The sequence below is a fragment of the Podarcis bocagei genome, assembly GCF_964188305.1.
Source record: "Podarcis bocagei genome assembly, chromosome: 8".
NCBI classification, from domain to species: domain Eukaryota; kingdom Metazoa; phylum Chordata; class Lepidosauria; order Squamata; family Lacertidae; genus Podarcis; species Podarcis bocagei.
Window position 1 is genome coordinate 74,007,415 of NC_138133.1, and position 27,125 is coordinate 74,034,539.

The 27,125-nt window shown below is 40.5% G+C and overlaps 1 protein-coding gene across 5 annotated transcripts in view; it reads right to left on the reverse strand.

The window, feature by feature from the left end:
• CSMD3 (CUB and Sushi multiple domains 3) overlaps positions 1 to 27,125 on the reverse strand; it is a 607,508-nt gene that overhangs the window by 152,200 nt on the left and 428,183 nt on the right. For all 5 annotated transcript variants that reach the window (XM_081204227.1, XM_081204230.1, XM_081204229.1 and 2 more), the window contains 5 exons: positions 21,020 to 21,211; positions 12,134 to 12,272; positions 9,714 to 9,901; positions 9,086 to 9,280; positions 1,111 to 1,227 (listed from right to left, as the gene is read on the reverse strand). In XM_081204227.1, the coding sequence (XP_081060353.1) occupies positions 1,111 to 1,227; positions 9,086 to 9,280; positions 9,714 to 9,901; positions 12,134 to 12,272; positions 21,020 to 21,211 (831 nt within the window). The remainder of the gene's footprint in view (positions 1 to 1,110; positions 1,228 to 9,085; positions 9,281 to 9,713; positions 9,902 to 12,133; positions 12,273 to 21,019; positions 21,212 to 27,125) is intronic.

Genomic DNA, 27,125 nt, shown 5'->3' on the forward strand with positions numbered 1-27,125 from the left:
TAGATTAAATATCATACAGTATACTCATTTGCACATCTACTTAGATACAAGCCCACTATGTTCAGTGGGGCTCATTTTATGACATTTCTGTACAGCATTGTAGTTGTTATTTCTTATATACATGTGGGCAATCTTGGTAGTCTATGAAACAGAATAAAAAATAATGCCAGGAAAACTATTATGTGCCATCCATGATAAATAGGCTAAAAACATCTGTTCAAGAAAGCATTAATTCCTGGCCTTTAATACATTAGCATGGTGGGGAGTTATAAATTATTGAAATAAATGTAAACATCTGTGGAGGAAATCATCAATTCCAAAAGTGGTCTTTGGTACGTTAGCAATATCCAGAAATATAAATTATTGCAAGAAATATAAATGATCTCTCAGTCCGTGGCAAAACACAGCCATACATTTTATATCAATTCTGTGGCCAATGAAGCAGACAGCAGTCTAAAACACAGCCATTTCAACCTATTTACAAACCTACTGCATGCCTGGCTGTAAGCCATAAACATCCTTATCATAAAATTAGATGGATCTTCCTGTTCCTCAGCAGATGATTTCCCTCAATATATGGAAAATGTATTTCACACACTCAATGAACTGTTCACCTAGCTGATGTCTTCCATACATTCCAATGTGCATGACATACAAGCACTGCTACACTTCTTCACCATTAGGAAATATATGATGATATTCAAAATCTTATCAGCGGTTCCCAACTGGCACCCCTCTTTATGCCCCCTTATGTCCCTGTTACGGCCCCATTATTCCCTCTTCTGGGTCCAAAAGGACCTGCACACCAGCAATCACATGTCATATGGACGCACCTGAAGTTGTGCCACCTGCTTGCAATAATAAGGTTTAAGCAACCAATATAACACTTCTGAGTAAGGCACACACCCATCAAAACATTTGTAATTAAAATAATTGGATAAACAGATCACAACATCTTTTATGAAAGCATCCCCTTATTATCTCCAATATGCAGTTATTGATGCTAAACTGAGATTGCCGGATATAATAATTACAATGTCCGTGTAAAGCTAGGAAAGCAATAATTGTAAAACTAACAAGTAAAACACAAATTAAAGACATATTACTCACCAAATTCCTTTGGGACAGCAATGGAGTAAATGCAGTTATGTCCTATGCTGTAGTTTTTAGGGTAGTTTGGGGATAAAACTGTGCCTTCGGAGCCTGTAGAACGACTTCCACAAGGTGCTAGGAAGTAACGATGCAATGTATTTTAACAATATGGTACTGAAAAAATAAAATAGGCAACCCCCCATAACATTTCTCTGATGGAAATAGGGATGTCCCATTCCATAATGATAATTTTACTATTTATACCCCACATATCTTACTGAGTTGCCCTAGCCACTCTGGGCAACTTCCAGCACTCTCACACACACAGACACAATTAAATACCTCCATACACTACAACATTTCTCCAGTGAAAATAAGGACATCCTAAGGACAAGTGGGACATTCTGGGATCAAATCAGAAACCTGGGCGGCTTCTCTAAATCAGGGAAGTTCCTGGAGGGTCTGGCAATGTAAATGTACTTTAGTCTGCATATGTACTGAGATTGTTTTAAAATGTTGTTTTATATTTTGTATGTTTGTCACCCCAGACTCCTTTGGGAGGAAGAGCAGGATATAAATTTATTAAATACAAATACAAATGCTTAGCACAATTTTATTGCACTCCCCCCCCCTCACTTGCTTTCCAAATGAATAAAAATTTATAATTCTTGCAATTCCACTGGTCCTGCTTTGTGGCTAAAACATGTTAATGGGAAAGAAAAATGGGGGGAAGGGATGACTCCAGATGCTTGGCCTAATATTTATTCCAGACCTGACAAAATAAATTCTCCCAAGGGGCATGTTTTAGCAGCAATTTTTTACTAATTAATTCTCCTAGTGGCTATAATGTCCCCTAAAAATCAGTGAGAATTGGTGGTAAAACATGTCCCAGTGGGATAATTTGTTCCCCAGAATAAAAAGATCTAGTCCAGCATTTTGTTTTCATGGTGACCAAACAACTGCCCATGGGAAACGTACAAGCAGGGCGTGAGTACAAGACCATTCCCTCCTCCTGTGGTTTCCAGTGTGGTGTAGTGGTTAAGAGCAGTGGACTCATAATCTGGTGAGCCGGGTTCGCTGCTCCTGCACATACAGCTGCTGGGTGACCTTGGGCTAGTCACACTTCTTTGAAGTCTCTCAGCCCCACTCACCTCACAGAGTGTTTGTTGTGGGGGAGGAAGGGAAAGGAGAATGTTATCCGCTTTGAGAGTCCTTAAAAGGGAGTGAAAGGCGGGATATCAAATCCAAACTCTTCTTCTTCTTCTTCTTCCACCAACTTACACTCAGGAGCATACTGCTTTCAACTATGGGTAGCGTCAGGTGCTGGTGGTGGTTGCTCGTGAGTAACCAGGCAGGACTCCGACCTGTCTTTTACAGGTTTTATTGGTGCAAACTATTTACAGTGCATAGCCACAAAGTTCATGTCCATCATAGTCACTTGCAGATGTGGCCCCTTCCGGTTTCTCCCCCAGCATAAGAACTTAGACACCCCAAATCTCGCCCTGCCCTCCTTACGTTTCACCCCTCTGTGCAAGCTGGGTGACGGAAACGGCATGTGTGGTTCCTGGCCAGCAGGGCTAGGTGAGGCGCTTGGGCTCTCAGCAGCATCTTTGAGCCCTCCCTTCACTTGGCTGCTCCCTTCCCTCTCTTCTCTACTGGAGGCATGGCTTTCCCCACTGCTGGACAAGGAGCTGCCCCTCAGAAGCGTTGGAGGCTCTCTGTATCCCCCTGCCTCCCTCCCCTGTTCTGATGGCAGTCCCCTGACAGGTAGAGTTACCCAGGGGCAGAAGAAGGGAGGTGCGGTGGGTGCAAGCCACCCCGGGTGTCACCAATGAGGGGGGTGACAAAATGCCAGGCGGCACTCACCCGACCCACTCGTCTCTCCTAGGAGTGACGCGGTGGCTTGGGCACCTGCAGCCTCCATGCTGCCCCAGATGGTCTGCCCACTGCCTCCCCACCCCCAGCTGTAGGGTGGCTGAGTGGGAGGAAGCAGGCAGACTCCTTGGAGGCCTCACGGAACGTCCTGCCCTGGCTTGCCCAGCCCCACGAGTAGCTGGCCCCACCCTTGGGTGCAGGGCACACATGCCGCCCCAGACACCTGATTGGTTTGCTCCTCCGCTGGAGTCACCCACCATGAATTTGCTTAATCCTTGTTTAAAGTCATCCAAAGTTTGTGGCTATCAGAGCCATAGTTTAAGTAAGCACTAAGGAAGTATTTATTTTATCTGTCCTGAATCTTCCATGAGTTCTAGTGCTTTGAGAGAGGAAGAAGAATCTTTATGTCTATTATCTTTATTATCTATTATGAATCTTATGTCAACCACTTGGATTTTCCCCTCCTCTTTAATAGGAAAAGGTGACTGGCCTTTTGGGCCAATCTTTTTACTGTGAAAACTTAAGCATATCAAAAAATACCGATAGTGTGTGTGCGCTCTCTCTCTCTGTATATATAAATATTTATATACTGCTATAAAATCAGAAACCATTAACTAGCTATTATGGAAAGATGTATTCTTAATTGCCTTCTGTGTCCCCCAAGACACTTTCAGAAGTGCAGCTGGCTCTACACAAGACAGTTGTGGGGCTTAGCTTATCAAATGCCCTCTAATTAATTGTACAAGATGCCAGCGAATTTATGTGTATTAAATTTTATTCCACTATCTGTAATGCAAAATCCATTCAAAACTGTGATAATAATTATGTTTTTGCCAGAGCAAGAAAATTTGACAAAGACTAGCATTTCTGAGAAACTAATCTATACAACAATTAGCATATCTGGTTGAAATAATCCCTAATGCTTGCGAGTCATGCACTAAAACAAAAACCACAAATTAAAATAAAATGCCCAGCCAACAGGGGTGTGGGCAGAATTACCATGATTTCAGCTGCCACTTATGCTGAAAGAGGATAGGACTATACCAGCAAAACTTTTTAATATTTTAATTTTGAAAACATTTTTGCCCCTCGCGTATTTGTGTTAAAAACTGGGCTGCTGAGCAACTGAGAAATGAGCAGCCACAGAACACCCACAGCATCTCTTTAGGTTGTGCCCTGGTTTAGGGCAATGGATTTGAATGGCTCTCCCTCTCAAGACCACTTGCTGCATGGATCATGTGGGCAACTGATATAATGCCCTGCTTTTTGAGTTTCCTGTAGGTATCTGATTGATCCCTGAGAACTGAATACTAGATGAGTTAGACCTTGGGGCTGATATACCAGATCCTTTTGTGTTCGTATGGGTGGCCTGTGCTATCATTTCCAAATCTGATGATTTAGTAGAACCATTTTTGGATATTTTATTGCTATACAACATTAGAACGCTCAAGCACATTATACATGTAGCAGTGCAATGTATGGTCGCTTAAGAATCACAAGAGAAGTCAATGGATTCACAGTTCAAATTCTGGTGTGTACAAGACTAAATATTGTATCTAATGCTAGTCATACTCAGAGCAGCAGACAATTAAAATTAGTGGAAATAATTAAGGTCCATTCATTTCAATGGTTCTCCTCTGAGTATGACTAATCTTAGATACAGCCCTAAGCTCTTGTGTACCCCTCCCCCTTAAAACTAAACAAACATAGAATGAAAAGTTCTGGTTTAGCATTTAGTACATTCAAAGTGCTTTTCTTTGGCATGTAAAATGAGGAAGAAAGTGTGGAAAGAAATATCTTTTCACAAAAGCATTAATTCTCAAATGAGGTAAATCTTATATGCAAATTCTGTTCTATTTCTTCAGCAAAACCTATCAGCAGTGAAACTAAGTGTCAAATTACATATGGAATTTGCAATAATGTTGAGCATTATTAAAGATTTAATTACATTATCTGGAGACTCAATCTCATCTGTAAGTATCCATTTCAAGTAAAATTGAGCTCAGAGGTATTTTAGCATAATGCTTATTTCACACAAGCTTATGCTATATCTAAGTATCACAGGAAAGTTCTGCCAATGTTAATGAGTCACAACATGTATAATATTACATTCCGTTATGCTCTAAAGATGCAAATCAAATAATTGCAGCAGAATAACTTCACTGGTCACCTAATAGCACTATTCAGTCAGTCTCAAAATGCAATATATACGGTCATTTCTGTTAAAGATGCAAAGATTAAAGGCACATTTCAGGAGATGAGAAGGGGTTGAGAGCCAGACACACCTAGGCATACCGCTAAAATGTGGTTTTGTACTACATGAATAAGTCTAGCCTTCTCCAATTTCCACTTTTAGTTGATGCTTGTCATTTCAACCAAACCAGGAATTGTGATTTAACACTAACTAGGGATACTTTCAAAACAAGCTGACTTCAAACCCAAAATGGCCAATGTAGCTTGGGCTGAAAAGCCTGCTAATGATTTAGTATGGGCACACTTGTCAATTCAACCTGTCACATATCTAAGGGAAGAGGTAAGATTTCCATTTTACACAAGACTATGAAAGTGTGGAAATAGTTGCTTGACTCACTGGCTCATTTTGTTTCTACACCTCTACCGTATTGGTACACGGGTAGCGCTGTGGTCTAAACCACTGAGCCTCTTGGGCTTGCTTGATCGGAAGGTTGGTGGTTCTAATCCGCATGACGTTAGTGAGATCCCATTGCTTCTGCCAACCTAGCAGTTCAAAAGCACACTAGTGCGAGTAGATAAATAGGTACTGCTGTGGTGGGAAGGTAAACAGCATTTCCGTGCACTCTGGCACTTGTCACAGTGTCCCAAGGCACCAGAAGCAGTTTGGCATGAGTTCATGCTGGCCACATGACCCAGAAAGCTGTCTGTGGACAAATGTGGACAAATGCTGGTTCCCTCAGCTTGAAAAGCGAGATGAGTGCTGCATCTCATAGTCACCTTTGACTGGACTTAACTGTCCAGGGATCCTTTACCTTTATACCCCCCTACTGTGCACTACTCTGTGTGTGATATTCCATTATTTCACAAGCAACAAACCTATAGAGATGGGTTTTTAAAAAGAAGAAAATGCTCCCCCCCCCATTCTATGGTGTCACCAATATGTGGAAGACACCCAACTCTATCTCTCCATTCCATCTGAATCGGGGATGGATGTGTAGGCCAGTGTCAGTAATGCGTTGGGTGAGAGTCAACAAGCTGAGACTGAATCCTGAAAAGACAAAGGCAGTGTTTGTAGATGGTTCACATGTTCTGGCAATGAGTGGACAGCCTGTTCCACTAGCAGGCATTGCTTTTTCCACGAAGGAGCGAGTGCTTAGCCTGAGGGTATTCCTTGCCCCAACATTGACACTTTAGGCTCTGGGAAGCAAACTCAAAAGATATACTCTTTATGAATTTATCATGGAATATATTGTGCTCATGTGCTGTATGCATTTGTAAGTATAATGAATTACGAATTACCCTTCTGTGAGCATTAGTCTAACATGGGTAATCCCCCCATGCAAGTAACACATAGTAGTTTCCTGTTTTGTTTTTAAGGAGCAAATGTAAAAAGGTTTTGCTCTTGGTCTCAGATAGGATGGTAATTATGATTTGGATCCTTCTTAGCATGAAATGGGGTTTTCCACAATACTGAGCAATAAAGTGCTATCTTGTAAACAACAGATATTTGTTACATGAAAGGTAAATCTTAGGTAGTATTGTTAGAAGGAAATGCACTTGTTGAAGATGACAAAAATCATTACTTATTATCCGTTGTCATTTGAAAAGTTTAATCTGCACACCTTAATTATATTCTGCTTTTAACAGCTATCATCAAATGCCAAATGGCTTAGTGTATTATCCTGGTTAATCTTTGCATTCATTCATATGAGAGTGAGATTGTGGACTTGGTTCACATCCTGCAATTATTAGAGAGGCTTCAAGGACATTTGAAATAAGGATATTAGCCAAAGGCAAGTCACACTTAATACAGAGAGTCATTGGAGAAATGTATATAGCTTTCTTTCCTTCTTCCATTAGCTTAATTAAAAAAGAAGAAAGTAAAATTTTATTGAATCTTGTTAAAAACTTATGTTAGGATATGAAAATGAAGTAAAGACTGTTTGGGGTTATTGTACAGACATCAAATCACACAGAGTTACAATGTGTAGAGATGGGGTACCTGTTCTCCAGATACTGCTGAACAACAACTGTGGTTGTTGCTAATCTGGCCCATAACACACTTTTCCTCCAGGCCAAACCCCCCCTGCCCATTACCTGACATCTATTCTGCCTTCATCAGATTGCACTTGGAACAGCAATGGCCAAAGAAAAGAAAGAAAGACTATGTCCAGTTCTGGGCACCACAGTTTAAGAAGGCTATTGACAAGCTAGAACGTATGCGGAGGAGGTTGATCAAGGTGATAAAAGTTCTGGAAACCAAGACTAATAAGGAATGGTTCAAGGAGTGAGAATGTTTAGCTTGGAGAAAAGAAGTCTGAGAGGTGATACGATAACCATCTTCAAATAACTGAACAGCTGTCTCATGCGAAATGGAGCAGACTTGTTTTCCACTGTTCCAGAGTGTAGTAGTCAAAGCAATGTAGACTATAAAAGTATTCTTTCCCTCTCACTTTCCAGGTTTTCTCTCCAGATTATGTTTTGGGGGGAGGAATCTAGAGTCTGTGTTTCCTGACATTGTGCAATCAGGACAGATTAGGGATTCTGTTTACTGCCCACCTCGGTGCCCAGCAGTCTCTCTGACCGAGAAGACAGAGCTGGTCTTGGAGGCCATGTTAAGGACTTCCAAAATTTTAAGTTTTGGGGTACTTCAACATCCCTGCTGAGGCGAATGTTTCTGGGGCGACTCAGGACTTCATGGCTGCCATGTTGACCATGGGGATGTCCCAACAAGTCACTGGCCCAACACATGTGGCAGGCCACACTCTGGACCTTGTTTTCTCAACAAGGCAGGAAAAGGGCGACCTGAAAGTGGGGGGTATTGACATCGGTCCCTTATCATGGCCAGGTCATTTTCTGTCGAGATTTAGGCTTTCAGCATCTTTTCTCCTCTGCAGAGGTGGGATGACCTATGAAGTTTCCAGATGTCTCTGGGGGATTTTCTGACTAATATGACTGGAGCTCCTGTTGAACATCTGAACAGCTCAAGCTGTTGACACAATCGCCCTTGAGTGCCTTCTCCCACATCATGGAGCCTGCTCTGTGCCCTCATAAACCCAGAATTTAGGGCGAGAAAACGAACTGGGAGATGGCTCAAATGTGATTGTAGGAAATATATAGTCATATGCAATCAAACACTGTGTGCCTCCTCCACAAGAGGTCTGGAGGATGGCAACATGAGAACAGGCCTTTTCAGCAGAGGCTCCCCGTTTCTGGAATGTTTTCCCATGGAGGTTCAGCTGGCACCTTGGGGCACCAGACAAAAATGTTCCTCTTCAACCAGGCCTTTGGCTGATTAATATCCTATACAATTTTAAATGTGTTTTGGGGGGAGAGTGAGGGTTATTGTTTTGTTCTTGTTTTTGTTTTTATTATGCCTTTTGTGTTCTTATCTTGTGAACCACCCAGAGAATAAAGGATGGTATACAAATTTTAAAAATAAAATAAACTATAGCCAGTCCAACATGAGTATATAAAATAAATAAATAAAATTCTCGCCCTGAAGGCAGCAACATACAACTGTCCGTAGCAAAGCTGCTAGTGGAATTTCTGCAAGCAAGGAAATCCACTTCGACCAACACAAAGTACAGGAGTGGTTGGGTGGGTAAGCATTGACAAAGAAAGGTGAGAGCTGGCACAGGCCTTTTAAATCTTGGGATCAGACCCCAAAAATGAAGTACTTGGAAACTCACAGGGTAGAGAGACCACCCACCCTACCCCTGTAGCTGTGCGATTCGTACCAAATACCCACTGCCACAGGGGTGACAGCCACTGTTGCTCCCCAGTGTTATGCGGCCCCACAAATTGAGATTCACCAGTAAGTCAGGGGAATCAGGAGTTATGAAAATTAATGTACACATTAAATACTCCCTCCTCCAAATCAGGAATTAGATTGATCCCCCTAACTCCATGCCCCCAAACTCACCATGACAGCTTGGTAAGGCTCTGTTCCATCCAGGTCTCCCATCGTCTCCCATAATACAAGTGAGTGTAGAGTATCCTTGAAGAACATAACCAGCATCACAATAATACGTGACTGTTGACCCCAATTTATAGTCCATTCCAAGCCTTGTGCCATTCATTATATTCCCAGGATCGAAGCAGGACTCACGCAGTTTGGCTGGAGTAAGATGAAGTAGGCAGTTTTAGTTACAAGAATTTCTCTACCTACAAATACAAATCTGTCTTAATGTGTCTTTTCCCCATACAATCGCACCCACATGAGTTTCTCTAAACTATATAACCCTTAGATAGTGATTTTGCTTGATGATCTTTGATAGTTTCACACACTTCATAAAACACAGTGCATTGACGATATTGTCTGACTATATCAGTAGTCCAGTGAAACAGAACTAGATGTAATCTTTTTTGCTAAAGTACAAATTATGACATCAATAGGATATGCCAATGACTAAATGAACAAATTGATACAAATCTTGTGTGTGTGTGTGTGTGTGTGTGTGTGTGTGTGTGTGTGTGTAGGAATATAAAAAAGCAGCACAATCTTGAGTAGTAGAGTGTCCAAAATTTGCAATACAGTTACATTCACTTACCTTTATACTCCAAGTGGAAACCCGTAAAACTAACTGATCCATCACTCCGAAAAGCCAAGTGCATGGAGTTGGAACTACTTTCTATTCTCTCAGGTAATTTGCTATCTTGAAAACTTCCAATTAGTGGACTATTGCTGTCTGGCCCATCATAGATATAAAGAAAGTCATAGTTTGGTTCTATACTGAAGCTGAAAAAGACAGATAGAGAAATATGATAGATGGAACATGCCTTTTCCAGTAATATTATCCTAATATGTCCTGCTAACTGGTAAAACCACCGCATATAAGGAAGTGTTGCAATACTTTCAGGGTCAAATTTACTTCTTTTGGTGGAGGCGCTCTTCCAAGTTGAATCGTACCTTCTTGTATGATAAAAAGGTAAAGGGACCCCTGACCATTAGGTCCAGTCGTGACCGACTCTGGGGTTGTGGTGCTCATCTCGTTTTATTGGCCGAGGGAGCCGGCGTACAGCTTCCAGGTCATGTGGCCAGCATGACTAAGCCGCTTCTGGCGAACCAGAGCAGCACACGGAAACACTGTTTACCTTCCCGCCAGAGCGGGTACCTATTTATCTACTTGCACTTTGACATGCTTTCAAACTGCTATGTTGGCACGAGCAGGAACTGAGCAACGGGAGCTCACCCCGTCGTGGGGATTCGAACCAACGACCTTCTGATCGGCAAGTCCTAGGCTCTGTGTTTTAACCCACAGCGCCACCTGCGTCCCTCTATTGTATGATAGAATGCCTAATATTATAGGTAGTACATACACATGTAAAACATTTTCTAACGGATTACTATAATTCCGTGCATCTTTTAAACATTGTGTTTGCCTATCTCCCAATATCTGATTCGCTCTGAACTTTTTGTTTGCATTTACTTTCACAAATACTCTTGTCCATGTTATTATCCTTTATAGGTCAGAAATGCAGCACTGACAATAGATTTGCTTTGTTTAATCTGTGACATCATTTTAGGTACTGAATTGTGGTAGAGAATTTGAACAAACATTATTTAATAACCAGGAGAGCATCTCTCACCTGAGCCTTATTATTATGTAAATATATGGCTTATAAAATGGGTTGTTAATATGGGTATGACATTTTCCTTTAATCTCCTATAAAAGCTGTAATGCATACATTTCCTATTAAAGCTGGAAAACTATTAGCCTGGATCACGAATATTTTAGTTTTGTGTCTACATATTGACAATGTTATCCATTAGAAAACTTTAATGGACATAAGAGCAGAAGAAGAGGCCTACTGAATCAGAACAAAGGCCCATTTAGTCCAGTATCGTGTTTCCAGCAGCTATCAAAATGTCTATGAGAAGCAGAACACTAACACAATAACACTCTGAGATGAGCTTGATTGTGTCACCTGCTTATCCCCAGTTTCCACATTTCCACATTTCAGTGATAAAAGTGCTCCAACGAATTATTCTCGTTACTACATTTGGTGCATATTTCTTAGGTCATGGGCCAACATAAATTTATTACACAAGCCTCACAAACACAAATGAATTTTAGAACAAGTACAATGCTAAGTACTAACAGACATAAGAAATTTTCAGTACTATCCATTAAATTACTTAAAAGAAATCTTGAAAAACATAATATCACAGAAGTGTTTAGTATTGATTTATAATTGGATTTGTTTTCACAAACTATCACTTATATTGTTAGTGTCCAGTCAAAGGAGATGATTGCGGCTGCTTCATGTTGTTCTACGATATTTGCCAGCTAGCATGCAAGTACTCTAATTTCTTCTTAAGCCTCTCCTATTTCAGTTTCTGAAAACACTTATAAGAAACAGTATCAATATATCTCAATGTATCCCCATTCCAAGAAACATTCCATGCATATACCATGTAAATGATACAGTTAAACATGAAACAGCTATGTACAATAGTTTGGAGTTGATTATCGCAGTGAAGTGTTTCTAATTTCTTAGAATTTGAGACAACACAGATTCTACCCAGAAATGACCAAGTAGCTCCTTTTCATCTTGACAATATAACCTGCATTGTACATCTTGGCAATATAACCTCATATCTTAAAGATCTCTTGATTGAGCCTGTCAATCAACTGAAAGCTTCCTTGGATGCTCTTCTCTCAGTGTCCCATCTTCAGATGTTGGGCCAGTGGGTACATGTGGGAGGGCCTTTTTTGCTAGATTATGGATAGCTTCTTTAGAGATTGTTTGGAGTTACCTTATTATCTTTTAGACACCAGGCAAATTCGATCACATTAGCCCAAGCCTTTGGTGGCTAGTAAATGAACAGTTGCCCAGATAAAGACTTTTTAAATTGCCCAGGTGTTTTAAAATCACAAGCAACTCTGAATGCAATTGAGTAAGTTTAGCAGTTAATATTCCCAGGGATGTGTTCATTGTTTCAGGTCTGAGTCAACCAATCACTTACCTGATAAATGCTAAGGATATGACATAGTCATTATTAACAGTGATAGTCCAGTCGCAGTCTCTGCTATGAGGATAAGGATGAGGGAAATTTGGTGAAAGAATAAAACCTGATGAGCCTGTCAGGTTGCCTCCACAAGGTGCTGTGAATGAATCAAAGAAAAATGATATCAAGGGAATCCCAACACGATTCCATCACATTTTAACCGAGTATGAACCACAGGCAATAATCAAATTGGGGGGAGACTATTACCTCCAAGTTGCACCAGTGAACCCATCATTATTCTAATATATCCTCCAGGAACAGATTTTATTTAATGTGATTTTCAAGTGGGTCTGGACAAGAAAGTATTCTGGTCACAGAAATGGCTGGGAAAGGCTGTTAAAAACACATGCACACATCTGAGCTATGTTAATGTTAGTTGAACTTTTCTTAGTTGGAAGTATGACTATGCATAAGATACATGGTATCTCCTGTAAAAAGGATTTTAATGATGGCTGTTATCAGAACAAGCTGACATGAGAGCATCTAATAGAAAATGTGCATGCCATTATCTTAAAAATAAAACCAAACAACAAAGCAGAACATCGGTGAGCACAGCTAGGGTGTCCTGTCCTATTTTATACAAATTCTGCCGCAACCCATGTCAACCCAATCAGTATTATTTTTTTGACTCAGCAAGAAACTAGTATGAGTTACAGTTTTATAATAACGATAAAGGTTCTGAAACTGACTCTACTGAAGAGGATCCTATCAGATATATTTTTATTTGTGGAAATATTTATTTTTATCATTGCTTTTGATCATGTCCCCTAATAAGAATAATACCTTTAAAAAATTGAAGTTAAAATGCACACAGAGATATCATGAAATCCTATTCATAACTAAGAACTATTTCTTACAGTGTAATCAGTGCTTGAACACATGCATGCAACCTTAGAGAAGAATCCACTTCCATGGGCAGGAATTCCAGACCCTCAGGGTCACCACTGGAAAGCCCATAATGAGCCAACTTGTTAACTGAATGTTAGTGTCATCAAATGGTCCATGTTTGCATTACTTCCCATGTTTACATGATTTCCGTTTCATGGGGAGACAATAGACTCATGGACATGGGTAGGGTAGCAGGTTTTGTCCCAGTTACTTCTTCTGGAACAAGTTGAATCTAATATTATATCAATGACTGTAGATTTCATTTATAGTTTCTCTCAAAGGTATCTCTGGGAAACGGGTTGTGAGTATTAAGTACTAGTACTAGATAGGAAGAGTATGAATCATAGAATCATAGAATAGAATCATAGAATCATAGAGTTGGAAGAGACCACAAGGGCCATCGAGTCCAACCCCCTGCCAAGCAGGAAACACCATCAGAGCACTCCTGACATATGGTTGTCAAGCCTCTGCTTAAAGACCTCCAAAAGAGGAGACTCCACCACACTCCTTGGCAGCAAATTCCACTGTTGAACAGCTCTTACTGTCAGGAAGTTCTTCCTAATGTTTAGGTGGAATCTTCTTTCTTGTAGTTTGGATCCGTTGCTCCGTGTCCGCTTCTCTGGAGCAGCAGAAAACAACCTTTCTCCCTCCTCTATGTGACATCCTTTTATATATTTGAACATGGCTATCATATCACCCCTTAACCTCCTCTTCTCCAGGCTAAACATGCCCAGCTCCCTTAGCCGTTCCTCATAAGGCATCGTTTCCAGGCCTTTGACCATTTTGGTTGCCCTCCTCTGGACACATTCCAGTTTGTCAGTATGCAACTTGAAATTACTGTTGCACCAACGGTGAAAAGCAGAAAAAGGCCTAACAATTTCCTTCAAAGTTATGTGCCAGTTTATGCAAAAACAAATGTCAAAAGAAGAGGTAAACCCTATCCCACAGTGTTCCTTGGAAGCCCACTCAACCAAAATGAACAGAACGGGGTGTTTATATGTGTACCCACACAAAAGATCTATTACTGGTGATTTGTGATCACAATATTATTGTATAAAACAAACACAACAAATCTTTCACACAAGAAATGGCATATGCATGACAAGCAAGTTGCAAGTAAATCAATATAATTATAGCTGTGTATAAGACAATTGTAAGATTGATGCAAACTCATCAGAAACAAATATGTTATATTGGAATTAGCATAGTACTTGTTCATTTTTATAGACACTTTGTATAGAACGTGAAGTATGGATATTTAACTAAGAACAAAAAATCCTAATCTAGTGACCTGTGTGGGTGTGGGTGGGTGGGTGTGTGCGGACAAGTTTTGAACACCCAGTTTCTTTTACTAAACAGCATCTCCACTACACAATGCCAGAACTCAAGGCTATATCAGATCTTGAACAAGTAACCTGAAGTTTATCAGCCAAGATTTAGGCAGTGTGCCACCGTCAAACTCTGGGTAAAGGGTGGGGGGACTACAGTGAGACTAGCACCAGCCCAAGAAGTGCTAGGTCAATGCCAGTCAAATAAGCTTCTTCTTTTACAGGTATATCTTTCTATTTTTAAAAAATGAAATATATTAATAAATAATATTACTAATATATATATAATATTACTAATAAAACATGTTATTACCTACACATTTAAACACTGAAAACAATACATATTTCAAAATGTTAAGGATTATATATTTGTTATAATAATCATTTAAAGTGAAAATGGGGTAACCAAAAGAAGACAAACAAGAAATGAAAACAAACAAGCAAAATCTAATAGCTACACACACACACACACACACACACACAAAAGAGAGAATGAATATATGGACCAATTGGTGAATTACAATAAAGGGGTAAGGTCAGCTAATATTTGGTGACCTGCATAAAAGCTACCGGTTCAGGTTTAATCACTAGCCTTTATATGCTAGGATGCCAGAGGGTAGTAGGAAAGATTTGTGAGTTCCCTTGTTATTAACTAGGCCTGCTCATTGATGGTCCTAATGCTTACTGCTAATTATAGTTACTTCAATAATGTTGTGGCCTTTGTCCCCCAAATCGAATGTGCACCTCTTATTACAATTCTGCAAAAGTATATTAAATACAGGTTTATAAAATAGCCTTAGAGAAAATGCATATATGACATTAGTTGTGTGGCTGTAATTAACACATATAATTACAGCCATGGGTAAACCTGAACAGGTCTACATGTAGCCACTGGGAGAGATCATCAGGGGGTTTGGGTTGGGTGTTCATCAGTATGCGGATGATACCAGCTCTACCTCTCTTTCAAATCGGAACCAGTGAAGGCGGTGAAGGTCCTGTGTGAGTGTCTGGAGGCGGTTGGAGGATGGATGGCAGCTAACGGATTGAGGTTGAATCCTGACAAGACAGAAGTACTGTTTTGGGGGTACAGCAGGCGGGTGGGTGTGGAAGACTCCCTGGTCCTGAATGGGGTAACTGTGCTCCTGAAGGACCAGGTGCGCAGCCTGGGAGTCATTCTGGAGTCACAGCTGTCCATGGAGGCGCTGGTTAACTCTGTGTCCAGGGCAGCTCTTTATCAGCTCCATCTGGTACGCAGGCTGAGACCCTACCTGCCCGCAGACTGTCTCGCCAGAGTGGTGCATGCTCTGGTTATTTTTCGCTTGGACTACTGCAATGCGCTCTATGTGGGGCTACCTTTGAAGGTGACCTGGAAACTACAATTAATCCAGAATGCAGCAGCTAGACTGGTGACTGGGAGCGGCTGCCGAGACCACATAACACTGGTTCTGAGAGATCTGCATTGGCTCCCAGTACATTTCCAAGCACAATTCAAAGTGTTGGTGCTGACCTTTAAAGCCCTAAACGGCCTCAGTCCAGTATACCTGAAGGAGCATCTCCACCTCCATCATTCAACCCAGACGCTGAGGTCCAGCACCGAGGGCCTTCTGGTGGTTCCCTCGCTGTGAGAAGCCAAGTTACAGGGAACGAGGCAGAGGGCCTTCTCAGTAGTGGCACCCACCCTGTGGAACAGCCTCCCATCAGATGTCAAAGAGAAAAATAACTACCAAACTTTTAGAAGACATCTGAAGGCAGCCCTGTTTAGGGAAGCTTTTAATGTTTAATAGTCAAAATAAAAAAATTCCTTCCAGTAGCACCTTAAAGACCAACTAAGTTAGTTCTTGGTATGAGCTTTCGTGTGCATGCACACTTCTTCAGATACCTTCTTCAGAAGTGTGCATGCACACGAAAGCTCATACCAAGAACTAACTTAGTTGGTCTTTAAGGTGCTACTGGAAGGAATTTTTTTATTTTGACTATGGCAGACCAACACGGCTACCTACCTGTAATGTTTAATAGGTTATTGTATTTTAGTGTTTTGTTGGAAGCTGCCCAGAGTGGCTGGGGAAATCCAGCCAGATGGGCGGGGTATAAATAAATTATTATTATTATTATTATTATTATTATTATTAAACAGTTCCACAAAGTAAGTTTAACTCTTTCTGTCCCTAACATGGTTCCAAGAATAAGTGCTGAAGCTGCTGTTTATATCTCAATGGGCACCAGTTAATACAATTAATGTCACATGCCTCACCGAAGACTTTTAAGTAAGTTTAGCAGTCATAGAACATGAAGAGATGTTATACTGTGGATCAGCAATTGGTTAAGCAGCAGGAAGAAATGAATAGTTCTCCCAATGGAGGGATGTAGAAAGAGGAGTCCCCCGAGGATCAGTATTGGGAACTGTGCTTTTAAAGCTGTTCATAAACAATCTAGAGTAAGGGGTGAGCAATGAGGTGGCCAAGTTTGCTGACAATACTAAATTGTTCAGGGTCATCAGTACAAAAAGGGATTGTGAAGAGCTCCTAAAGACCTGTCCAGGCTGAGTTAATGGGCAGCAAAATAGCAAATGCAATTCAATGGAACAAGTGTGTTTTAACACTGATTGGGAGCCGCCCAGAGTGGCTGGGGAAACTCAGCCAGATGGGCGGGGCATAAATAATAAATTATTATTATTATTATTATTATTATTATTATTATTATTATTATTATTATTATTATAGCTGCAGAAACAAAACAATAATAATAATCCTAATTTCACATATAAGATCATGGGATCTGAACTCGAGGTAACTAACCAGGAATGAGACATCGGGGTCATAGGAGAGAGCTTAATAAAGATGTGGACCTAGTGTGTGGCAATCTTGGAGAAGGCAAATTCTATGCTAGGGATCATTATGAAATGAATTAAAAAATAAAACTAATGATACCAGAGTTCCAGTATACAAATAGATGGTGCAACTATATTTGGAACATTGTATACAGTTCTGATCACATCACCTGAAAATGGAGATTGTAGAGTTGGGAAAAGTTCCAGAAGGCCTCACCTCCTTCCGGAGGGGAGGTGTTGTGAGCGGGAGACGATTCCCGCATCACACAGGGGGCGTTTTGCCCCCTACCCCATCGTCATGGCTGGCGCGCCACACCCCCCGGTCAGGCACCCAACCAGGAGGCTCAGAGGGGGCGTGGTTTGCTGCTCAAATGCAGCCGCGCCAGCCAGTCTGCCCCACTGCGCTCACATTTTCGCCTCGAGTCACCCACCCACCACTCCCTTTAGGGCTTAGCTTTTCTCTTGACTTTGCTATGGACCTATGGTTGGTTGCCCTGGTTGCCCAGGGGGCCTGGTAGGAATTTTTTCCAATTGGCAAATTGGCACCGGCCTTTTGGTTTTTTCCGTCTACCTCGTAGCAATCGTCACAACTTTCGTGGTATTTGGTGGTTAGGCATTGGAATGTGTTGGTGCTGTTTGGAAGGGCAAGGTGTGGCCATCGCCTACTCCTTCAATTTTGGGTATTCCGTTAAAGGAATCCGGCAGTCGTGGATCCTGTCCGATGCCTGTGTGACGGGGGGCCATGGCACGACCCTCGGTGACATCAGGGGAGAGCTTATAGTTGTATTAGCATCAACAGGCTCCACCGACTGGTTGTTAACCCCTCTTCAGACTCACCCCTCTCCGAGTGGGTGGAGTCAAATCTTCCATGGTCCACTGCCTAAGCCAATACCTTCTCACATGCTGTAATCAATAAAGTTGTGGCCTTTTCTTGCCCATTAACCTTATATACCGTGTCCACGTGTCTTTATTCCCCAAGCAGGGATCGGGTCCTTGAATCACAAAAAGGCAACCAAAATGACAAGGGGATGGAGATGCTCCTCTAAGAAGCAAGTTTACAGTATTTGGGGCTTTTAATTTTACAGAAGATGGGATTAAGAGGAGACACAAGCAAGGTGTATAAAATGACTTATGGTATGGAGAAAGTGGATAGAGAATTTCTTTTACTCCATCTCCCATAGAACTCGTGGACATCCAAGGAAACTGAATGTTGGGAGAATCAGGAAGTACTTCTTCACACAGCACATAGCTAAATTATACAAATTGCTGCCACAAGAGGCAATTGCCCCCCAACCTCCAATCTAGATGGCCATGTGTGTGTGCGTGTGCTGTCTTATTTGTGTAACTGAGAATGAGGAATCATGTATCTGTGTGAGAGTGGGATCAGTGGGATCAGCGGTGGTGGACACCCCCCCCAAAAAAAAAGCTCAACAACTTTTTAGTTTGGGGAATATGGCAAGCCTATTTGCACCTACATTGCGCTGATCAATTTGAAAGTATAATATAATAAAGTGGCATGCCTATGCTTCAGCAGCCTTTGATTTTCACAGGTGCATATTTTAAGTTGTACTGTTGTAGGTTGAACATGTACTGAATAATTACCACCCACAACATTCAAAAAATACTTTTATATATTCAAAGGCTGATTCCTTTTTTTTTTTTTAAAGGATTTGACCAATCCTAAAGCTTCAATATTACCAAATAAATGTTTGGGATGAAGTGGCTAAAATACTGCGCCAACACACTGTTTCATAAAAACATGAATCTAAACAGATGCCTCAAATCCATTGTTCAAACGGATTAAAATGAGATAGCCTTGTGGAAATACATAGAATGGAGTAAAGCACTCATGCATTTTAATTTTAACTGGCAGAACATGATGTGAGTTTCTGGGTGTCTTTGATTTAATTATTTTTGTTTAATGTCTTTTTTTACGTAATAAAACCCAAAGAAAAAAAGCAGGGTTCCATTAAAGTCTTTGTTGTGTGTTGGTGTTGTTTTTAAACACATCTGGGGGTAATCATATTTTCCAGATCTTCACAGAAAACAAAGCTGTTAGATGTTTGCCCATCCCAGAACAATCTGATCTCCCATATTAAATATTTACAAAAATGTCACAACGAATTTCTCTCACAGAAATTCTAATAAGGCAAAATGATCAATTTTCACTAAAAAACATTCTTTATAAAGATCTGTGTTTCAGCAACTAACAACCCAGCTCCTTTTGCAAATGATTCTCTGTATAATTCCATCAGTATGAAAACAACAACAACAGCAACAGCAAAGCTCTACAAGAAAGAGACTTTGCAGAAATATTTTAGTGGGTGAAAAAAACTGGTACTAAAAATGAACAGCTTTAAAATACAATTTTCTCTGTTAAAAAAAATTACAAGCTTCCATTGTTTTTAAGATCCAAAGAGACATGGGCATGAAAGCACATGCACCAGAGCTCTCAAGATGTCCCTTCCCAACTAGAAGACTTCATGGCGTTCCTAAAGCTGTTTTTGTCATGACCCCAGAGTGCAGCAGCACAACCAAGATTTGAAGCTGCAGAGTCTCTAGCTAAGGAGTCAGTCCATTTCCAGGCCACTAAGTCTGCTGCTGGAGGTCAGGAGACTAAAGCTGATGAACATGAGCTGGTGAGAACCTAGATCAGGGGTCAGCAACCTTTTCCACTGTCTCTCAGACCATGTGGCGGGCTGGACTATATTTTGAAAAACAAAACAAAACAAAAAAACGAATTCCTATGCCCCACAAATAACCCAGAGATGCACTTTAAATAAAAGCACACATTCTACTCATGTGAAAACACACTGATTCATGTGTTTCAATCCGCGGGCCGGATTGAGAAGGCAATTGGGCCAGATCCGGCCCTTGGCCTTAAGTTGCCTACCCCTGACCTAGATCCTCACAGGAACCTTCTGTTGAGATTGAGGAACCATATGCCACCTTCAGGCTGTTGCAAGCCTAACAACACAGGAAATATGCCAGGCAGGGTCTCTAGAGGAGCCTGGGAGAGGTAGACTAGGGGCAGAAGTTGAAAAAAAGGTTTAGTTTGCTCTCAACCTTCATGGAGTAAGTTGCCCGCTTGAAACTATATGTGGGCCTGAAACTCCTGACCTGACTTATTTGTGGGATCTGGCTATAGAACAGACTATGTGAAGTGCCTGTTAAGACTGTGAAAACATTCTGCCATTCTGTCACAAAAATGGGGATAGTCTCTCTTCCCCTCCGCCCCCTCAAAAAAAGTGTCAAAAGGTGAAAAAAATGTAATTTTTTTTTTATTCCTTCATGAAAAATTATACAGCATCCTTCCATTGTAGAAACACTGCGCCTTACTCCAACTGGAGTAATTGCTCCTAACACACTTCCAGTGTAGCCACTCTTCATTGGAATCAATAGCTCATTCTGTGTCTCCCAAAAGACATAGAGACTCCTTAACTCAGGAGACAAAGAAGAAATTCTGCTTCTGATCAAGACTAGCTACACTGAAAACACATTAGGTGTAATGACTATAATTGGGAGTGCTTTTATGACAAACCTACAATTTTCTTCAGCACCTATTGAGATTCTCCTCTTTGGTCTCTTTGTGGTGCTGTCCTCTTTCTTTTCCTCCTGCAAGAAATCTATCCTCTTTAAAAGGTAAAACACCGTCCTATTGAGGACTACTGAGCTGCCCTGGTATCTGTGTTTAATTCAACGTTAACAATAAGCTATTGACTTTTGGCTTTGTGGCTGTGTAACTATAACATGTTTCCAAAGTCAGAAAAGCAGTTGCGTCTTCCCTTGGTTTCTGCATACCTATACAGACTGGTGGGTTGGGCTGCCAGAAGTACCGATTTTCTACCTGAATGCAGGTTATTCTTTCATCTCCTTGCAACTCATAGCCAGGGTCACATTGAAAAATGACGGTGTCTCCAGGTTCTCTCCCATCCCCATTTCGGGTTCCATTCATGGGGACTCCGGGATCACGGCATGCTGTGGCTACAGAACCTAGGAGGAAGGCAAAAATATCACATTTTGATTCATAACAAGTTGCACTGTACAGATGTTTTAAGAAAAGACAATTTAATGGCTCATGCAAGCCAATGAGATGTTTAGGCCTCTTTTCTTCAGGGAAATATATTGTCCACTAAAATGATTATTATATGCAATTATTTCTTTTATTTGCCATCTGTTTTGATTACTGACTGTAATCACGTTTCATCAGACCTAATGTAGCATATCAATGCATAGAATGAAATATGCCAGTAAAAGAGATCTGCTGAACTAATTACACAAACGTGTGTGTTTTTATTTGTTTTTAAAAAGATAAAAATCAAAGAAGGAACTGAAATAATGCCAGTTAAATTGATGACATTTTACTTAACCAGGTGTACCAAAAATTGCCACATGATGGGTGAAGTGGTTTACCTCCCCCCCCCTCCTTTCATATAGGTTGGAACAAACTCATAGATAATTCATCATTTCAACAATGTCTGTTTTGAATTAATGTGTTTTATCCAACAAGTTGTCAGTGCAATGACTTCTGCTTGTGCAAAATAACTTTTTTCTCCTCTCCCCATGCCTTTCCCACTCTGCTAATATTTTCTGAGGGTTTCCCAAACCTTCTAGAGCACATTTAGGGAGGGCATAGAGTGTGTGCAGGGACAAGACAGATTATATTCCATTACCAATGTGAAAGTTCTTGTGCTAGTGGGATGAGTTTGTTGGAAATAACCCAATGGGATTAAGAGCCATGCATCCCAACAGCAAAAGAGACTTAGTAGCATTCAGCAGTAACGTTGACATTTTACTCTGAGCCAAAGCTTATGATTAAAATATTCTGTAAGCATTCAAATACAAAGATTTCTGCTTCCCTTGGAAAAAAAAACTTGACAGAATAAATTGCATTATACATTTTCTTTTCATTGAATCAGCATGCTTGCACTTTTCACTTAGGACCTGTCAATACTGACCAAAAAAAGGATTTAGCCACCAGCCACTTGTTTACTTGTTTGTTTCCCAGGAAAAAGCCAGAGCTGGCAAAAGAAAAGGCAAAACAGTAACTCAAACTGAATATGAGATCACAAAAAAGAACTCAAACAAAGAATTAACTAAATTAGGCTTTGGGAAAGATCACTTGACAGGCAGTTTGGAAAAATATTCTTTTCATTGTATTCAGGAGACTAGCATCCTAAACATAGTTCTTCCAAATACTGGTATTCATGGTCAGGCAAATGCCTGGGTGTTTACCCAGGCATTTGCCTGACCATGAATACCAGTATTTGGTAAATTTGGAGTTGTCTGTGGAAACATTCCATAGTTTGAACCTACCCTCTGCAAAATGTGCCTACCTTGTGGAAATATCTCCTATGGAGATCAGGCAGACTCCAAATTTGGGATTTTTCAGTTGACAGCTGAAAATGTACTTGTTTCCCTGGGCATTAATTCCCAGAGTTCCTGATTAATATGATAGTTATATTTATTTTATTGAACTGATTTTCTTGTGACATTCTGGTTTTATTTGTTTATGAACTATTTTGCTATTTCTTTGCAAAATAAAGGTGGTGTCTACATTATTTTAAATAAGAAAAGGTAATGTAAGTTTGGTTTCTTCTGTGTCATTGAACAAATGAGACAAGAGCAAAATGGCCTATAATCAAGAACACTTTCCATAAACACTTTTACCAAAAATTCTTTTACCAAGACAAAAGCCTCCTTTGTGGACTAGCCACATATTACAGAGATCATACTGGTGCTAACTGAGCACATGGTGTTTCCAGGAGGGCATGAGACTAATGTTAAAAACTAACAGATTATTGACACTACTGTACACAAGACATTTCCCCTCCTTTCAAAATTACTGTTCTCCAACAAAATATTAAATCTTGCTTTAATCTTCCCCTTTTCCTCATGTTTCATATTTTGTGCAATGTATTGTTCTCATCCTCTCATATCTAGCCTTCCTGAGGTCCTGTTTTGTGTACCCAAAATTCATACTGGAATGTGGGTTGCATCCCATTGTTTCTATTAGTTATCTAAAACACCTCTTTCATTGCTTTCCATGAAAATTGGTAGAGTATGCACAAATTTCAACAAAGATAAAGTCTCTTATAACCTTGCAATGAGACCTGCAATGCAGTCTTGAAAGAAAGCTGCAAAGCTCAGAAAACGCAACCCTTTATAAATGTGCATATGTGTACCTGATATTGTATTGCATTATAACTTGTTATTGAAATACTTCAATTATTGAAATACTTAACCTATCATTCAGCTAACTTTTTTGATGTATACTAGGGTGCCTGTAAATTGACACAGAGCTTGTTATCCAAACATGGTTATCACAAAGATTATATTTCCTGCTCCCTGGCACTGAAGATCTCTGCTCTCTGAATTATGGAATGATTTCCATGAACAAACATGTTCTATTTTGAAATCTTTAAGATAATATTTTACTTTCCTGTTAATTGTGTTGCTTCTCAGAGCAACTTGCTCAATGGAAGCTGTCCTTGCTATCTTCTGCTTTGTGCTTCTCTACAAGATTAGAAGATAGGAGTCCTATTGTGTCTCATCTTGAGATGAAGTGGCTAAAGTTCAAAGTACAGTATATGTGTGATTTCTCTTCAAGAGGCCAGCACCGGAATCCTAGTTCTCTGGCTGTATTGCACAGATTATAGTCAAAATGGAAACACTTCCCACTCAAAGAAGTAGCCAAAATTAAGACAAATGCAAGTAGTAAAGAGCCACTTGTAAATTTTGGAATGTAACCAGACTTTTCTGGATATCAGGCTCAACAACTTTTAGTGCCCGGATTTTTACCTCTTGAAATACAGCAAACCTATAAATGGACCATATCTCTTGGACTAATGAGTGGGTCAGAAGATGCTAGACTAGCTGGCCTTAAGGCCTGATCCATCATGATTCCATTTAGGTTCTTACTGGAGAAATAAGCTTTCAAGGGAAACTCGGTCCCTACAAAATCATCTGGTTTCACCTTGGCTAAAACCACAATTCCTACCTTCTTATACATGATTACCCGTAAGTGCTAACAAGACTAACAATCAAAACATCAAGATTAAAACAGTGCACATCAGCAGAATAGTTCAAGTAAAGCATTGTGGCAAGTTTAAAAACACACAATTCCTTTAAATTTAAAAGCTAAGCAAACTTGTTCTTTTCCTTTCCTAGTCTGTATCTAGTTTGCACTTCTAGTTTTGATTTGTTTACTTTCAGTCAGAATAACTGCAAAAGGTATTCAAAATGCTTTTCCACAGTGGAATTAATAATTCCCTGCATTTTCTGGGGTTGCCTCACCTAATACATCTTAGAAGCACATTTGCTTTCCTTGTAGCTATTTCACATTCATGATTCATCATCATTCTGTGATGAATAAATCCCCAGGTCTCTCTCTTCTACCATCTTCAAAATGTCTGTTTCAAGCAGACTGGCGGTGTTAGCTTCATATTAGTCTCCAAATGCATTTTTTTTCCTATACTTTGTACTATCTAGTTTCATTCCTTTTCAATTACTGCATTCCGTGAAGTTATATAGTACGGCTGAATCTTTCTCTCCTCTCTGTTTCACCAATGCCTCCCAACTTTGTACCATTAGCAATTTTCATGAATTCATTCCTTTATCCATTGCCAAGGTCATTAAATGGAAATATTAAATTAAATGTTTCCCAAGACTAATTTACAATCATTCCACTTGTAAATGTTCTGCAGTTTGCTTCAGCACCATTTCTTGCTCTCAGTGAATTTTTCATTTTATGACCCCCCCCCCCCCCATTTTAATATTTTCTAGCTACTGCAGTTTAAATCCTCAACATGCTTGAGAGCTTATACATGTACCGGTCCCAGTACCAATCTGGATAGAACAGCGCAGGAATATGGGAGACCTGACTGGGTCAACACTGAATCCCTATTAAGCACCCATGCAGTTAGAATGGTTGAGAGAAGGAATCTAAATCGGTCCTCCATTTCTTCTTACTAGTTTAACTTCTTCCTGAGCTCTGAAAAGAAGCAGCTCCAATTGGGTGGAAAATACTTTTTAAAAGTGATTTCAGGGGCAAAAGGGAGGGGAAAGTAATCCTCTCCCTTATATCTACCCAGAGTGCAATTTAACCCTCCCTTCCCTTATATTCTGAATAGCCCAGATTGGGCCATACTATATCAAATCTACTTTAATCCTCAAGGAAACTTCATTTTAGATAGCTAAAAGGTAAAGGGACCCCTAACCATTAGGTCCAGTCGTGACTGACTCTGGGGTTGCGGTGCTCATCTTGCTTTATTGACCGAGGGAGGCGGTGTACATGTGGCCAGCATGACTAAGCCGCTTCTGGTGAACCAGAGCAGCGCACGGAAATGCCGTTTACCTTCCTGCCGGAGCGGTACCTATTTATCTACTTGCACTTCAACGTGCTTTCAAACTGCTAGGCTGGCAGGAGCAGGGACCGAGCAATGGGAGCTGACCCTGTCGCGGGCATTTGAACCGCCGACCTTCTGATCGGCAAGTCCTAGGCTCTGTGGTTTAACCCACAGCGCCACCCACATCCCTTAGATAGGTAGGCCATAATATTTATCCACCACTCTCCCCTTTCTCTCACTCATACTCACAAACACAGATGCACACATCTGCCTCTCTAGTTCATGTAAAGCCACTTGCTTTCCAATGAAGTACGATGATAGAAACCCAGTTCAGTATATATCTATATCTATATATTCAGTATATATCCATCTCCCTAGTTCACTTTGCACTACTAGCTAATGATGTACAGTACATCAGATCTGGATAAATCCTGAGCCAAAATGGGAGTGCCTCAAGGGATTTGGGGCTTGTCAGAGGTCAAGCAAGACCTGCAAGGAGCAGCACAAGTCAAACGGGGGGAGGGGGGATCTGTATGCAAGCATCTGTTAAAAGCAAAAGTAATGAATCTAATAAAGCCAAGTGAGCAGAACCTCAGTCTTCAGAAGCAACATGTCACTGAACTCAAGCTGCTACAAAAGTAACTTGGATACTTCCCTGCTCATGGGGTTTCTAGAGGGATTTGCTTGACCACTCTGCAAAACTGACAAGAAGAACATTCTGTCTGATTACCTGGGGCTTTTCTTAAGTTCTAAAAGGCTCAGTCAGAAAAGTTGTAAGGAATACAAAGACCATGGAGACACTTGACTTGCTAAATGAAGTTCAAGTACTGACACATTTCATGGAACTTTGAAGTGTCAGGCATAGCCCTACTGGCTTTAGCCCAAACGTAGCAGAGTTTTCCTGCACAGCGAGGAAGCTAGTTGCGGCAGTAATGACTAGTCAGCTAGACTCAGAATAACTATTTACAGGATTTATTAAAAGGAAAAATAAAACCAGCAGAGTTTCTGCATACAAATAAAAGCAAATAAATCCTATCTTTCTTTCTTTCTCTCTCTCTCTCTCTCATAACCATACACAGCACTTCTAACTCCTAACACACCTCACATCAAACTGAACTAGCAATCCCTTGATAACAGAGTTGAGTGCTGCTCGTTAACCAATCAGAGTGAGTAGTTTCTAGGTCAAGCAGACCTGGGCTTTCTGCCAAGAGTAAATTGACACCAGCTTGAGTTAATTGGTGAAGCTAGAATCTGCAAGTTTCCCACGAGAACCAATTAATAGAAACTGAACACCCCCTCACAGATTCTGCTGAACAATTAACACCAAATACACCTATGTAGGAGATCATTTTTCCAGCAAACCTAAACCCTTGCACATTCGCTTGTTCTTTACCTTTGCCAATGGTTTAGTTAACACATCTGCTACATTTTCTTCACTTGACACATAAGTACAGGTGATTACATTGTCTTGTACACAGCAACGTACATTTTGGTATTTTACAGAGATATGTTTGGAACGCGATTTGAAACCCTCTGTTTTACTTAATGTTATACAAGCT